Genomic DNA, 16,068 nt, shown 5'->3' on the forward strand with positions numbered 1-16,068 from the left:
TCATCTATTGAAGGGCATCTAGGTTGGTTCCACAGTTTAGCTATTGTGAATTGTGCCGCTATAAACATTGATGTGGCTGTGTCCCTGTAGTATGCGTTTTTTTTTTTTTTTAAAGAGAGGGGAGAGAGAGAGAGAGAGAGAGAGAGAGAGAGAGAGAGAGAGAGAGAGAAAATTTAATATTTATTTTTTAGTTTTCAGCATGTGGTGCTGAGGATCGAACCCGGGCCGCATGCATGCCAGGCGAGCATGCTACTGCTTGAGCCACATCCCCAGCCCCTAGTATGTGGTTTTTAAGTCTTTTGGGTATAGATGGAGGAGAGGGATAGCTGGGTCAAATGGTGTTTCCATTCCCAATTTTACAAGAAATCTTCATACTGCTTTCCATATTGGCTGCACAATTTGCAGTCCCACCAGCAGTGTATAAGTGTACCTTTTCCCCCATATCCTCGCCAATACTTGTTGTTTGTCTTCATAATAGCTGCAATTCTGATGGAGTGAGATGAAATCTTAGAGTGGTTTTGATTTGCATTTCTCTAATTGCTAACGATGGTGAACATTTTTTCATATATTTATTGATTGATTGTATGGAAACAATCTGTGAGGTGAATAGAGAGCCTACATCTTGGGAGTAAATTTTTACCCCTCACGTATCAGAGCACTAATCTCTAGGGTATATAAAGAACTCAAAAAGTTAAACACACACACAAAAACAAAACAAAACAAAACCAAACCCCCAAATAACCCAATCAGGCCAAGGACCTGAACAGACACTTCTCTTTATACTTTTTAAGTGAGGTAAAATTTATACATGATAAATGCACAGTTTTGGGTGGGGGGTATTGGGGATTGAACCTAGGGGTGTTGAACCATTCAGCCACATCACCAGTCCTTTTTCTTTTCTTTTTAATTTTGAGACAGGATTTCGCTAACTTACTAAGGGCCTTGCTAAATTGCTGAGACTGGCCTCAAACTTGCTATACTCCTGGTTTAGCCTCCCGAGTCACTGGAATTATAGGCATGTACCACTGTGCCTGGCAAAATGCACACATTTTAAATCATCAGTTTGAGTTTTAACAGATGAATATGCCTATGTAACCACCACTTAAATAAAAATACATTTCCATTATAGCAGAGATAACCTCTCCAGTCACTGCCTACTCCCCCAATGCAAGGACAGTTTTTTTTTAAGAGAGAGAGAGAGAGAGAGAGAGAGAGAGAATGAATGAGAATTTTAATATTCTTTAGTTTTCGGCGGATACAACATCTTTGTTTATATGTGGTGCTGAGGATCGAACCCGGGCCGCACGCATGCCAGGCGAGCGCGCTACCCTTGAGCCACATCCCCAGCCCGCAAGGACTGTTTTGATTTTGTTACACCATCTTGCCTCTTCTAGAACTTCATGCAAATGGTAACATACAGAATGATTGTATTCATTTGTGTCTACGGTTCTTCCCTCAGCATAGTGGTTGAAATTCACTCCTATAGTGATACTGGTAGTTCCTTTTGTGTTATTATTCAGTAGATTCCAAAATGTGACTATATTACAATTTGATGGTCATTCTCTGGATGGACATTTGACTTGTTTCCCAGTGTTTGGCTGTTATGAATAAGGATACTATGAACATTTTTTGCATTAATCTTTTTGTGACATATACTGTTATTTCTCTGGCACATAGTAGTGGAATCTCTAGGTCTTAGCATCATAAGTAAGAAACTGGCAGAGTTTTAGTTTGATAGTAAACTTTGGAGTGATGAAATCTTAAGTTTTTTTTTTAAATAGTTCTTCCTTTAGAGAAAGATGGTACTTCTCTTTCCTTCCTAAACCTCCTATAAAGTGATTGAAGAATTACTTTGTTTGCATTGAATTGAATGTTTTGGGTTTCATTTGGGAGCAAAGCAAGCCAATACAATAAATAACCCCTACCTTTTAAGTTCCTGAGTTCAGGTCCAATTGAGAAATGAGCCAGAAGTCAGACTGATCTGATGATGACCTGAATATCACTTTACACAGCTGACTGGAATATATGTCATAGCTATGTGGCCTGATGGACTTCACTCATATTTAGTCATAGGCAGGGTTGGTGAGATCAGGCTTTCCATACAGTAGGAAGAGGAAATCTACCTTCAGAATGATACCCCCTTCCCTGACTTCATGCCACTGAGTCCTCATCTAGGCCTCCTGATGAAAATAACCTCTCCCTCCCTCCCTCTCACTTTGTATCTTCCTCCCTCCAAGGGAACACCTTGTAGGTGAGGGACTGGAGGTGAAGGCCAGATAGTGGTTTCCTTCCTCACATCTCCCGCTGGCAAATAAGAGCCTCTTCCTTCTAATGTGAAGCACATGGAACTCATGGGCTTTGCCTCCCAGGTCAACTTTATGACCACTGTGATTCCAACCATGCTATGGTTAATTGTTTAAAATCTTTTGGCAAGCTAGACACTATGGTGCATGCTTGCAATCCTAGAGACTCACAAGTTTGAGACCAGACTTGGCTACTTAGTGAGATCTGTCTCAAAATAAAATAAATAAAGAGATGGAGGTAAAGCTCACTGGTTCAGTCCTCAGTACCATTTAAAAAAATCTTTTGGCAGAGTGCAGTTGGTATTAAGTGTTGAAGTCAGTATTCAATCAACATGAAATAACTTACAAAAAATCCTACTTGTCACAAGGTAATGCCTGTCTACCAGCTGACTTACTTTTTGCAATTTGAATTATGTGCTTTCAATATATATTTCTTTTTCAGTTTTTCTATTTGTATCCATTCTTTGTAGGTTCTGAAAATCTACTTAAGGATTTTCCAGGCAATCATTTTGATATTTTTATATGTTATAATATTGCTTTCTAGTTGCTAGGAAGAAATATAGAAAGCAGATGTGAGCCCAATAGTGTTTTGTTTTTGATGTACTGTTGTTATACCTTCTTTATTTTAGAAAGAACACCAGTGGTAAACTGATCCTATAAGAGGCTGCTCTGCTCTCTATCTAATTTTATTTATAAGTAAACTAAAGAAAGAAAGTATTTTATGTATTTACATTCTTTCCAGAACTTGGACTGTTAACCCACAGAGATGAGAAATAGTTTCAACTTGGGTGAGAATTGCTCCTTTCTGTTGGAGCTGAATACTACCTGGTTATGTTGAACCATCTTCCTGCCACATTGACAAGGTTATTATTAAGTGTTCTGGAAACAAAAGAAGTAAAAAAAAAACATTATTTTTTGGGTCTTACAAACTTTTTTTTAAAGGTAGTGAAATCATTTTTGAAGTTTGGCTACTGAATAGCAGAATAGTATAAATATAAAATACATTTATTCATTTTTGTACTTTATTTGGTTTTGTCTTCTGTATTATACAGAAGGAAGACAGTGCCATTTATTTTAAAAAAATAAATGGTAATGTTGATTTTTAGTATTCAAAATGCATATTGATTTTCTTCAGGGTTGGATGGTGAATAGAAGACATTTAAACAGGGGCATATATAGAATTTACCTCATCTAGAATTTGGATACTTTTAACATGGCACTTTTCTAGCTACTCTTTTTTTTAATCACAATTAAAGTTTTCACTATTTCAGCTACACACTTTATTCCTTAATGTTAACCTGATATAAATATTTTTCTGCTTTAGTGTGAATTCATTGGATGTCTTTAGACTATTTAGTGAAATTGTGCCCAAGAATTCATCTGTCCTAGGTGGCCCTTTGAGCCTCTGCTCTAATTCCTTTGCCAATTCTTCCCTGAAAAGCAGATGCTATATCAGTTTAAATGTGAAGTCATAATTTTTGGATGGAATTGTTGCATACCATGCTAACTTTCTCTCCTGCTCTTTCAGCTCCTTATGAAGCTAGACAGCCCCTTGTCCAGCCTGAGGGACCCTCATCTGGGGGTCCAGGAGCCAAACCCCTTCGGCATCAGGCTTCCCTTATCCGGGTAAGTAATGATGTAGGGCTCTGCCAGTGAAAGAGTGGAGACAAGCTTTGAATTTTGGGGATGTGGCTTTTTTTTGGGGGGGTGGGTACTGGGGATTGTACTCAGGGGCACTTGACCACTGAGCCACACCCCTAGCCCGATTTTGTATTTTATTTAGAGACAGGGTCTCACTGAGTTGTTTAGTGATTTGCCATTGCTGAGCCTGGCTTTGAATTCGCAATCCTCCTGTCTCAGCCTCCTGAGCCACTGGGATTACAGGTGTGCACCACATCGCCTGGCTGGGGATGTGGCTTTTTAATGGGCCCTCTTTTACCCTACAGGGAAGATATATAACTACCTCCATGCACAAATACTGCATTTCTTGTTCTGTTGCTTGTATATTTTCTATCGTGTTTATTTCTATTCCTCTTCATTGTCTTTAGATAAACCAGGGTAGTCCTTGATTTTTGTTCTCAATATTTAGATATAAAGCATCCTTCTGCCTTTATCTGCTTAATCATTAGGTAACTCTTTCAAGGAAAGCTTTACTTTTTCTAAAGCAGCCTGTTTTGTCTATACCTTTTCTTTGTTATAATTAAATCAGTACATAATTGTTTTCCATTTGTTTTGTGCCTCCAATTATAAAAGGCAGCAGTACTTCCATATTCTTTCACTGCCTAGGACAATGCCATTTGGAGAATAGTTATTTTGCAAGTGGCAGAAACTACAGTTTTTATATGTCAGATACAAAAGAACAGGTGATATCTCAGTTTTTCCTGGCCACATTACAGTTTTAGACAGCTTCAGCTTTTCCAGTGTTTTCCATTGGATAAAGAGCTCTTATTTTTTTTCTATGTCTGCAGCTGTTGTCTTGTGAAGTAGCTGACTCCTGTGGTGAAGTCGTTTTCTCAAAAGAATGATGTGTGTGTGCCTGTGTGTGTCTGCTTGCAGAGGATAAATTACAAAAAATATGTTTATTGTTTAACACTAAATACAAGAGGAAGTGGGGTGGTTTGTGTAACATTTCAATTGTATAATTCAGGAAGAAGGATCATTTATTCACAGAGAGTTCTACTTAAAATAGAAGAGTAATGTTGGACATTCTCATAAAGAAGTGGACTATTAGATTGGAAGTCTGAGGAAGATCCTGGAGTTCACTGAGTCCCTTCTGGGGATGGGACCTTGTGTTAGGCATGGTGCAGTAGTTGATCTTTTAAAGTGGTACTCTGTGTATAAAGAACTTTCTTAAAGATAATAATTCAGCCATGTGTGATATATTTAGCGCTTCCTATAACCATAAGCTCTAGGTACTGCTCTATTAATGAGTTGACTTTGGCTGAGGTCAAGCAGCTCATTGAAGGTTTTATTCATTGGTAGTAAGTATCAGAGCCAGAATTATTAAAAAATATTTTTTGTTGTAGACGAACACACAGTATCTTTATTTATTTTTATGTGGTGCTGAGGATTGAACCCAGGGCCTCACACATAGGAGGCAAGCACTTTACCGCTGAGCTACAGCCCCAGCCCTGGAGCCAGAATTTGAGTTGAGGCCTGTTCAATGTGAAAACCTGCCCTTTGAGTCAGGCACAGTGGTGCACGCCTGTAATCCCAGGGGCCTGGGAGGCTGAGGCAGGAGGATCACAAGTTCAAAGCCAGTTTCAATAAAAGTGAGGCACTAAGCAAGTCAGTGAGACCCTGTTTCTAAATAAAATACAAAAAGAGCTGGAGATGTGCCCCAGTGGTTAAGTGTCCCTGAGTTCAATCCCTCGTACTCCCTCCACCAAAAAATCTGCCCTTTGAAATAATTTGCCCATTAAGAGTTCTATATTATAAGAAGGCTAGGTTCTAAACTTGCTTTATAAATAAACATTGGGTATAGTAAAAAAGCATCCTTTTAGCGAGCATGTGTTGTGCTTATTATGGATCCTATAGCTTCACACATGTCAGACAAATGCTTTACCACTGGGCTACATACACAGCCTAAAAAGTGTTCTTTTTAAATTATTTTTTTGTATTTGTAGATGGACAGCATGCCTTTATTTAATTAGTTTATTTTTATGTGGTGCTAAGAATTGAACCCAGTGCCTCACATGTGCTAGGTAAGCACTCTGCCACTGAGCTATAGCCCCAGCCCCTAAAAAGTGTTCTTGAAAATTCTTTTTTGGTACCACATTGGGAAATTAAGATGCCATTCTCTCCCAAGGCCAAAACAGCTCAATTTTACCCCCAACTTGGAACAGATAGTTGTTTCTTCAGCTGAGCCCCAGATGTAGTAGTTGGCTGCATTTAGAGATCTTGTGGTACAAAAATATGTGCTTCTAAACACCAGATTCCCATCCATTGTAGAGACATATTTATGTTGGGGAAGGTATTGGAGGCACTGGGATTCATCCCCAGACTCTCCAGGTTATGATTGTGCAGGTTCCTGCATAGTATATTCTGGTTATGTGGAGACTAGATCTTCAATGGTTACGATGATGATCAGACAAGCAGTGAATCCTGAGCTTTGTAGTGCTAGGACAGGAGTTCCCAAATGCCTTCTACCAAGCCCCCGGAAGGGATGGCCATGAGCACTTACTTGGATTGGTGCCTTCTGACTTCTCTTTTGATCTCTAGGTACTCCTTTCTGCTGATAAACATGCTTCTTGAGCCTTTCACTGAATTAATATTTAGAGACAACTGTTAAGTGCTGCTCAGGTACTGTGTTGAGGATATAAAAATGAGGTCTAACACTAGCAGTCCCTGCCCTTATAGAGCTTACAGGCTATTGGAGGAGATGTTCATTAACCAAACCATCACAAGGTAAATATATAATTATTGATGGGCCTAAGTAAACTCCTCTTATTAACAGCAATGTCTTTGAGCCCCTAGGTCAAAATTACAGCAGAATAATAAGATGAACAAACCAGCACCTGCGAAAGTGTGAAGTAGAGCAAAGAGACCCCAGCAACAGTTATGATATGTGATGTGAACACAAATTATACTGTGCTTCTAGGATGAAAAATGGGGGTAAGGTATGACCTAGCCTGGACAGACAGGGACTGATCAAGGAAGGCTTCGATAGGGGAGTAACATTTGAGTTGAAATGAGAAGGATACAGAGGTGTTCACCAGAACAGTGAATGGGGAACAGGCTAGAAGACAGAATTGCCTATACAAAGACATTTTCCACATGCTTAGCATTTTGTACACATTAACAATTTTGAGTTAATTACTGTTATCCCATTTTTAAAAAGGTAACAAAACCTGAGGTTTTAAATACTTAAGGTTTGCCCATGGTCACAGTTAGGAAGTTGTAGGATCAAAGTTCAGATATTGGATACATATCATTCTCTGCACTGACTGTTGGTTTCCGAACTGGATGGATGATGATGTCATTTTCAAACGAAAAACTGGTGCCGGGAGAAAATGGTGTCATAGGTCAGTGTTGTATATTAGGAATTGAGCTTCTGAGAGCACAGAGGAAGTAACCAAGAGTTGGCAGGTTCAGTGGGTCTGGAGCTTTGGTGAGATCTGAAGCTGGACACATGTATTTGACAGCAATTGGTCATCAGAAGGTCTTGTGGTATACTGTAGAGAACTGCCCTGGGGTAAAAGTTTTCATTTCTGTATGACAAATGACTCAGCATGGATTTATCAATGCATTGTAACAAGTCCCACCATCTGATTCTCTTAATGTTTGTTTGGCATCAGTAGAGATTCTCCTGCCTCCTGTTTGAAGCATGGCCTTGTTGAAGATGAGAGCAAGGGCCCTTTCTTATTCAGGACAGCAGTCTGTGGTTTTTGTGGCTGATATATTTTTCTTTCTTCAGTTCTTAGGTTTCCTTCTTATGCTTGTCAGCTTGGTTTGGCTGGACTCCATGTTCCAGAAAACAGAATGCCAACCTGAATTAGTCATGGAGATGAGGGGATTTGAGTGAAGGTTCTTGGTGGAAGGGGATTAGTATTTATCAGGCATGGTACTAGGCTAGCTGGATTGACTAATTCTTCTCATTTTGTTTTGTTTCTGTGCTGATGGCAACCCTCTCTCTTCCTTCTAACTTCCTTTGTGGTCTGATATTCAAATCCGTTCTTCCTGATTAGAATGGTACATGGCCTCTAGGGTCCTGGGGAAGGCCTTTAGGGACCCCTGACTAGTGCCATTACAGATCTTGGATGTGGCATTTTACAAGTGCTAGTATCCAAACATCAGAATGATTAATCTTTTTGCTTAATATTTTAGGAATTTCACTTTTTTTTTTGGTTTGGGTGTTAGATGTTGTTCCCTCCACCAATTCAGGTACTAAGCATAACCTATGTTGGTGGATGGTTGATAGTGGTTTGTAAAGAAATTAAGCCAGGAATGATGCCACACACCTTTAATTCTGGTGATGCTGAGGTGGCAGAATCACAAGTTCAAGGCCAGCCTCAGTCAGCAACTTAGTGAGACCCTAAGTAACTTAGTGAGACCCTGTCTGTAAATGGCTAGAGATGTGGATCAGTAGTTAAGTGCCGCTCAGTTCAGTCCCTTATACCAAAAAAAATTATAAATTTCCTTTCCTGTTTCATGTCTTATCAGATGTATAGAAATCATTTTGTGGTTTACTTTTCACAAGTTATCTTAAAAATCTAGACCATGTAGTCATTTGTGATTTTGTTGGCATAGGATTTTGAAGTGTATCTTTTCCTTTCACTCCATATCCCAGCCTCTGGTTTACCTTGGTTTCCAGAATCTATCTTATGTTAAGTCTTTGTCTTATTTGACTTCTTGGCACCTATTGGCATTGGGCACCTTCTTAAAATGCTATCATCCTTTGGTGCCTGTGATGCCATACTCTCTTGGTTTTCATTCTGCTTCTCTGGCTACTTCTTCCTAACTTCTTTTCATTCCTCTTTCCTCTTTTTGCCCCTTACATGTTGATGATCCCTGAATTTGCTTCATTCATTCATTCATTCATTCTTTAGCTACATGGAGGCTGATCACCACATATCAACATCAGCCAGATGTCCTCACTCAAGTATCTGTCCCATTGTCATTCTCAAGTGAGATGCCTTCCTCACAAAACCAGCCCTCACTGTTCCTGTCTTGACTTCCTCAGCCCATTAGCACAGGCCATGCCAGGTGTGGTGGTACATGCCTGTAATTCCAGCAGCTTGGGAGACTGAGGTAGGATGATCAAAAGTTCAAAGGCAGTCTCAGGAACTTAGTAACATCCTAAGCAACTTAATGAGACTCTTGTCTCAAAATAAAAATATAAAAAAGTGCTGGGGATGTGGCTCAGTGGTTAAGTGCCCCTGGGTGCAATCCCGAATAAAAAAAAAAAATGCCATTAGTGTTACTGAAAGCTTGGTCCTTATCACCAGTGCCAATCCAATAGTGAGGAGATGGTTTTTGAGAAAAAGGAAAAAGGTTTTATTACTTTGCTGGCAAAGGAGAAGCATAGGGGACTCCTGTCCCAGAGCCTGTGATTCAGCCCATGAAGGGTAGCAGGGGGCTTTCAAAGAGGTGATTCAAAGGCTCCATTTCATTGTTCTCTGTTGGAGTTGTAATTCATTTGTTAATTTGGGAGATAGTTATTTCTTTTTAAAATTTTTTTTTGTAGTTGCAGATGAACAGAATGCCTTTGTTTTATTTGTTTATTTTTTTATGGTGCTGAGGATCGAACCCAGTGCCTCACGCTTGCTAAGCAAGTGCTCTGCCACTGAGCTACAGCCCCAGCCCCTGGGAGATAGTCATTTCTGAGATCTTCTGGTGCCATCCTAGAAGTCTGAATTACATTGTTGCTGTGGAGGTTGTGTACTCAAGGATAGATAAATCTGCCTAGGATGGAGAAGAAAGGTAATCCTGTTCCCCCTGAGATTAGGGAAGAGTACGAACAGGGAGAGAAGAAGAGAAAGAAACATGTTCATTTAAAACTGTGCGGTGGTGAATGCCTCTAATCCTAGTGACTTGAGAGGCTGAGGCTGGAGGATCATAATTTCAAGACCAGCCTTAGCAACTTAGCAAGGCCTTGAGGAATTTAGGGAGACCCTGTCTCAAAATAAAAAAAAAAATTAAAAAAGGGTTGGGGATGTGGCTCAGTGGTTAAGAGCCCCTGGGTTCAAATCCGGGCACAAGAATAAATAAATAAATAAAAAATATAAATAAGTCACAGTGACAGAGCAGCAAGAGCTATATTCAAAGCATAAAATGGACCACTGTTATAGCATGAACAATGTTTCTTTAACTTAGTTGTGTCCTTTCTTCCCCTCCCTCCCTATTTCTTTCTCTCTTTCCCCTTCCTCTCCTTTTATAATGCTGGGGATTAGTTTATCTTGCTTCTTCCTCCCCACTTTTACTCAGTCTCAGGTTCTAGCCACCTTTCCCCCCCCCCCCCGGGGCTTAATTGTAGGTACTTAGGTCAATAAGTGGATTCTCTCTGTTCCTTGAGTACTTACAGAAGGATTCTAAAGCAAAAAGCAAGTGGGTTAAGGGAAGCAAAAGAAACAAATACCCTGGAGTCTCTGTTAGAGTGCTATTGGCATAAACCAGAAGAGACTTGCTAGTCACTGCAAGGAAATTGTTCATTCTAAGAGTCTTTCTTGGAGGCTGACATTGCACTGACAGAAGTTTTTGTGCTGTGAAAATATTTTGTGAGTGGACTGGACCAGGATGCTAGCAAGATAAGGAAAGCAGAGAATAGAGAATGACTGAAAGATTAGGCCTGGCCTGAATTCAGTCATGACAGAGTTAGTGCTATGCATTGGGAAGAATAGTGAAGCAGGCAAACGATCAAGGCATACCTGGTACTACTGTCTTATCCGCTCTGATTTTCTTACGTAATACTTAGCCAAGTAGGTGGCCCACAAAGTGGCTGGGGACCACCAGGGCTCTTTCAGGGTTTGGGAATTAATTCTCTACCGAGGCACCGGTTGGCCTCTGTGGATGTGTGTGTGTGTGTGTGTGTGTATGTGTGTATGTGTGCACATGTGGTTTGAATAGTGCCTCAGGCATTGTCTTTCTTATTTTTGAATCTTTACCCTCTCCCTTTGTCTAAGAGCACTGATTTTGACTCTGTTGAAGTATCCCTGTGGTTACTTCAGCATAATGTCACTTCCACATTTAGTTCTTGCACTTTACTTTTCCTATCTGTCAGATAACCAAGCTAATGATGAGCTATCTGAAGAAATGTAAATGGATGTGCTTGTGAATGACTTAAGTTAACCCACTTGGTGAAGAACAAACCACCTCATGATGGTCTTTCTCCTTACAGAGCCACGGGGAAAGAACTTTTAAGGGTTTGGTTATTGCAGATTATGCAGTGAACAGCACATATGTTATTATTTCTGGCTGTGAGTTGTAAGCTTTCAAAGATTCTTATTCTTCAGAGCAATTAGAGATTTAAAATTTTTTCCCACAAATTCCAAAGGATATAGAGTGAAAAGTGTCTTTCCACCCCCCTCACCCATTCCAGAGGGGATGGATATGACCTATTTCTTTTATGTAATTCTATACAAAAATTTTCTGTATATATAAGTTTTTGTGTGAATCTTAGTGATATGGAAAAATAATTATAGGTAATATGTACAGAGAGTTTAACCTTTTTATCCGTAGGTAGCATACTATATATTTGTCATACACTTAGCATTTTTTACTTAATAACAAGTTTTACTAACATTCTTAGTGGTACACAAAAGGCTTGTTTATCTTTTTTTTAAATATACACATAGTATTTTGTATGTGTATCTTCCATAAATCATTTAACTAGCTCCTTTTTCTTGCCATCTCTAGTACTTGAAATTATATCATCGTTTGCAGATATATAGAATCAGTTCCTAGAAATGGGATTATTGAGTGAAAATGTCTACATATTTCTAATTTTTTATAGAAGTTTTTGAATTGGAGGCTATTGCAGTTTACACCCTTGGTTACAGTGTATGGAAATGTATATTTTCCAATACCTTTGCAAATGCAACGTGCTAACAAACTTGTGGACCTTTGTTATCTAGTAGGTGAAAAATGATATCTTGGTATAGTTTAATTAGCATATATTTCTTTATTAGTGAAGTAGAAGATCTTAATGTTATAGATGTCCTGTAAAATGCCCTTTTCTGGGAATTGACTCTTTGCATTATATGTTCTTTTTTCTTTTGGGCCATTTGCATTTTCTGACTGGTTTGCCATTCTTACTAGACTGAAACTGGATGCTAGTGTCTCTTTTCCTCTGGATCCAAGAAGACCAGGTCATGTGCACCTGAAGTGCTGGAAGGATGTTAGGAATACCAGTTTCTTTTCAGTTCTGGAGAACCCCTTGCCTGCCTACAGGCATGCACCACTGTGCCTGGCATTGATTGTTTTTTGGTACTAGGAATTGAACTCAGGGGTGCTTTACTTCTGAGCTACATCCCTAGTTCTTTTTTCATTGAGATAGGGTCTTGCTAAGTTGTTGAGGCTGGCCTTGAACTTGTGATCCTCCTGTCTCAACCTCCGAGTTCCTGTGTGCACTATCATGCCCAGCTTAGGTAGTACTTTGTAAAACTGGGAAAGAAAGTGGTGATTGTTTCTAGTTTATATCCCAGGATCCCTGGGTCTCAATCAATATGGTACCATTTCAGCGTTTGAGTTCTTCAGTATTCTTCTTCATGGCAGGTGAACAGGTAGTGTTATGTTCCCATTTGCCTATACCAACAACAGTAGTGTTTACTAACTGATGACTTGTTTGATCTCAGTGCTGGGATGGCCTATTTCAGTTCTTTCAACAATCTTGTATGGTACATATTATGTCCTATATTCATCCATTTGGAAGTACTACGTAGCTCCTGTGAGTTAGCCACCATGGCAGGGATACTCTGAAGTCTATAAACTTGCTGTGAAGGTACTTGTAGTCAAGTGGGGGAGACGGATTAGAATCAGATGATCCCATCTATGCATGTAGAATTCAAAGCCAACAATTGCTGCAAAGACAAGGGAGTACTCTGGTAGCACATAATAGGAAAACCTGACCTCAGGCTGAAGAGTGAGAGAAGGCTTCCACAAAGAAATGATACCAGAGCTGAGCTATGAAGAAGGACTAGGACTTAAGTAGGCAAAGCAAAATGAAGCAGGGAGATGAGGAGAGGGTATTTCAAATAGTGGCAAGAGCCTAAAAAAAGGGCATGTGTTGGTCAGGAATCTTTTTGTTTGTTTGTTTCATTTTGTTCTTTTTATATACACATGACAATAGAGTATATTTTGACATATTATACATACATGGAGTGTAACTTATTCTAATTAGGATCCCTTGTGGTTGTACCTGATGTGGAGTTACACTGGTTGTGTATTCATATATAAACATAGGAAAGTTATGTCTGATTCATTCTACTGTCTTTTAGGATTGATTATGAACAGAATCTCCTTTGGATAGTTTAAGCAAATAATGATTTATAATAGGGAGTATAGATAGCCTGCCATATCTTTGGAAGAACTGAAAGTAGAGACTCAGAATAGAGTTTGCAGGAACAATTTCCAAAACTCCACTATTGAACAGAGATGCTAAGCTAAGGAAGTTTTGCCTCTGCCACAGGCAGAAGGCTACAGCATTAGGAAACTGCTGCCATAACTTCATCCAGTTCTATGCCATGAATAACCTAGGTGAGCCAAATGAAGGCTTCTTTCACCATGTAACTCAGCTCTGAATCAAACTTCCATGGGTCTGTTTGTTTAGTGGACCCCAAGTTTCTTGTGGAATTTTAGCAGCAAAAATATTTGAGCAGTGTAGTTTTTAGCTAGCCAGCCTGTGCAGTGCAGAGTTATGTAAGAGGGGTGGGATGGATTTTGAATGAGCCAGTCTGCCACATATGGCATGGAGATTAGACATATTTGAAGACTTGAAAGCAGGTTGGTATTGTTAGCGCCTGGAGTGGGAGGGAGGCAAGTCTGGGGTGAGGGAGGGCCCTGTAGGCCCTGGGAGTACTTTTGACGTGAGAAGCTGATGACTTGGAAGTTAACTTGTTAGTAAGTGATCATCCCAGATTTGAACCCAAGTCTGTCTGCCTTCAGAACCGGTGTGTCATTTGTACCTTCAATCAGTGGCCTCATTCTCTAAAGTATTCCTTTTATTTAACCAGAGTTCTTGGTGCATCTGTTTTCCAGCTGAACACAGGCTTCCTTGAGAGCGAGTGGGAAGACATACTGGAGAAGATATAGGCAGCCTTGACCTGTCCAGCAAGGATGGGTGTGGGAACATCATTACATCATTTGTGGAAGTCCATAGCCCTGTCAATCTTCTCTTACTGCTGACTGCTTTTTTTCTCCTGGCCTTCTCTTCTAAGCAAAGGGCACAATCTTGACAGTTTTGAAGGAAAAATTTCTCTGGAGCAGTAGACCTTGGTTTTTGATGGAAGAACTGGAGATAATTATTGCTAATAAGTATTTCTTATGTTAATCAAAATAGTGTTAGTTCCACATACCAGAAAACAGTAAAACGATTAAATATCTGTATCATTGGCTGTCTGCAGGATTCTCTCATGATGTGAAAACATGCCAGATGCTGCTGACATGCAAAAATTATGTGAGGAAATAAGAAGTATTCTGTCTGTATAATTTAATAGTCTCAAACTATACCAGATGATGGGGAGGAAGGTGAAAATATAGCAGAGTCATTCATATCTCAATATCAGAGCATCAGTCTGCAAAATTGCTTCAATGATTTAGGCATTGCATAAGGCTCTTTCTGGAAAGGAAGTGTTTTTCTAGGTGAATAGAACAAAAACCATAGAGTTTGATGATCAAGAGTACATACTCAGGATTCAGTTCATATTCCCTTTTTCAGCTCTTTCATTTACCAGGCTTGTGGTCTTTATTACTTTTCTTACCTAATCCACAGTTTCCTGTTCTACCAAATGGGAATAATGGGTCCTACCTTGCAGAGTTATTGTGAAGATGAAAATAGATCATTGTGTATTGGGTACTTATAGTGCCTGACATTTAGCAAAATAGTGAATACTGGTTACCTATAATATTCTTTTATATCTATGGTGATAGTTTTTAAAATTTAGCTTATCTTAACAAGAAGCAACTATGTGTTGCACATTAGGCCCAGAGAGATTCCAACGATTTAGAATCAAGTTTCTAACCTGGTGAAATTAAATCACTAAGTTAGCTTGGCAATATGGGGTGAAAGACATCTTTGTGGGTTCATTTCCATGAAAAAGACAGAAGTTATTTTTTGCAACTTCCTGTGAATATATAATTATTTCACAATAAAAAAAAAGAATTACAAAAAAAAGGTGTCTAACTTTGGTAAGTTGAAGATGGCCCAGTCTTTACAGTATTGGGTAATGTCGCTGGACAAATACACATAGGTTCATTTTTCAGTCAGTTTAGGAGATCTCATGTTAACTTTTCTGTGTTCAGACTGGCATTGACAATTTATCCAATAATTAAAAAAAAAAATTTGGTACTGTGAACTGAACTCAAGGGCACTCAACCTCCGAGCCCATCCCCAGCCCTATTTTGTATTTTGTTTAGAGACAGGGTCTCACTGAGTTGCTTAGAGCCTAAGTTGCTGAGGCTGGCTTTGAACTCGCAATCCTCCTATCTCAGTCTCCTGAGCCTCTGGGATTACAGGCCTGTGCCACCATGCCAATCATTTTTATTTGCTCATTCGTTCAACAAGTACTTATTAAGTGCTTCCTATGTGCTACTTTTCCAAGAACAAGAGATACAGCACTAATCAGAATAAATAAAATTTCCTTGTGGTGGGGAAGGGTGAGAGAGAGTGTAAACACAATTTATTGAGTGTAATGTAGAATGGTTTACTAATGAGACAGAATAGCTGAGCTCTATCTCCTTTTCTAGCTCCTTTTTTTCATTCCTCATATAACTATTTTCCCCGTTTCATCTTAGCCCTCTTTTCTTAAAAAGAACTTTGTACTCCTTCCCTGGGAATCCCCTCCTAACTCAGGAAACATGGGCCTATTTTAACCAAACAGAAAGGTGTCTATAAAAATTGGGGCTGGATGGGAGGAATGGCAGATCTTCTTTTCCCTTTTGGCTTTGTTTGAAGGATGGATTAATTGGGGGAACAACTACTATAACAAACGTGCCCTGTATTTTAATGACTTACCACGGTAGATATATTTCTTACCCATATAACAGTCTGGCAGGTGTCTTTCCTCCCCATGTTGATTCAACAGACTTTTTTTTTTTTTTTTTAGTGGGA

General features: G+C 39.4%; 1 protein-coding gene across 9 annotated transcripts in view; it reads left to right on the top strand.

Annotated features, from left to right (window-relative positions):
* Reps2 (RALBP1 associated Eps domain containing 2) overlaps positions 1–16,068 on the top strand; it is a 205,746-nt gene that overhangs the window by 83,264 nt on the left and 106,414 nt on the right. For all 9 annotated transcript variants that reach the window (XM_048796440.1, XM_048796442.1, XM_048796441.1 and 6 more), the window contains exon 5: positions 3,832–3,929. In XM_048796440.1, the coding sequence (XP_048652397.1) occupies positions 3,832–3,929 (98 nt within the window). The remainder of the gene's footprint in view (positions 1–3,831; positions 3,930–16,068) is intronic.

Source organism: Marmota marmota, unplaced genomic scaffold, assembly GCF_001458135.2.
Source record: "Marmota marmota marmota unplaced genomic scaffold, marMar, whole genome shotgun sequence".
Classification (NCBI taxonomy): domain Eukaryota; kingdom Metazoa; phylum Chordata; class Mammalia; order Rodentia; family Sciuridae; genus Marmota; species Marmota marmota.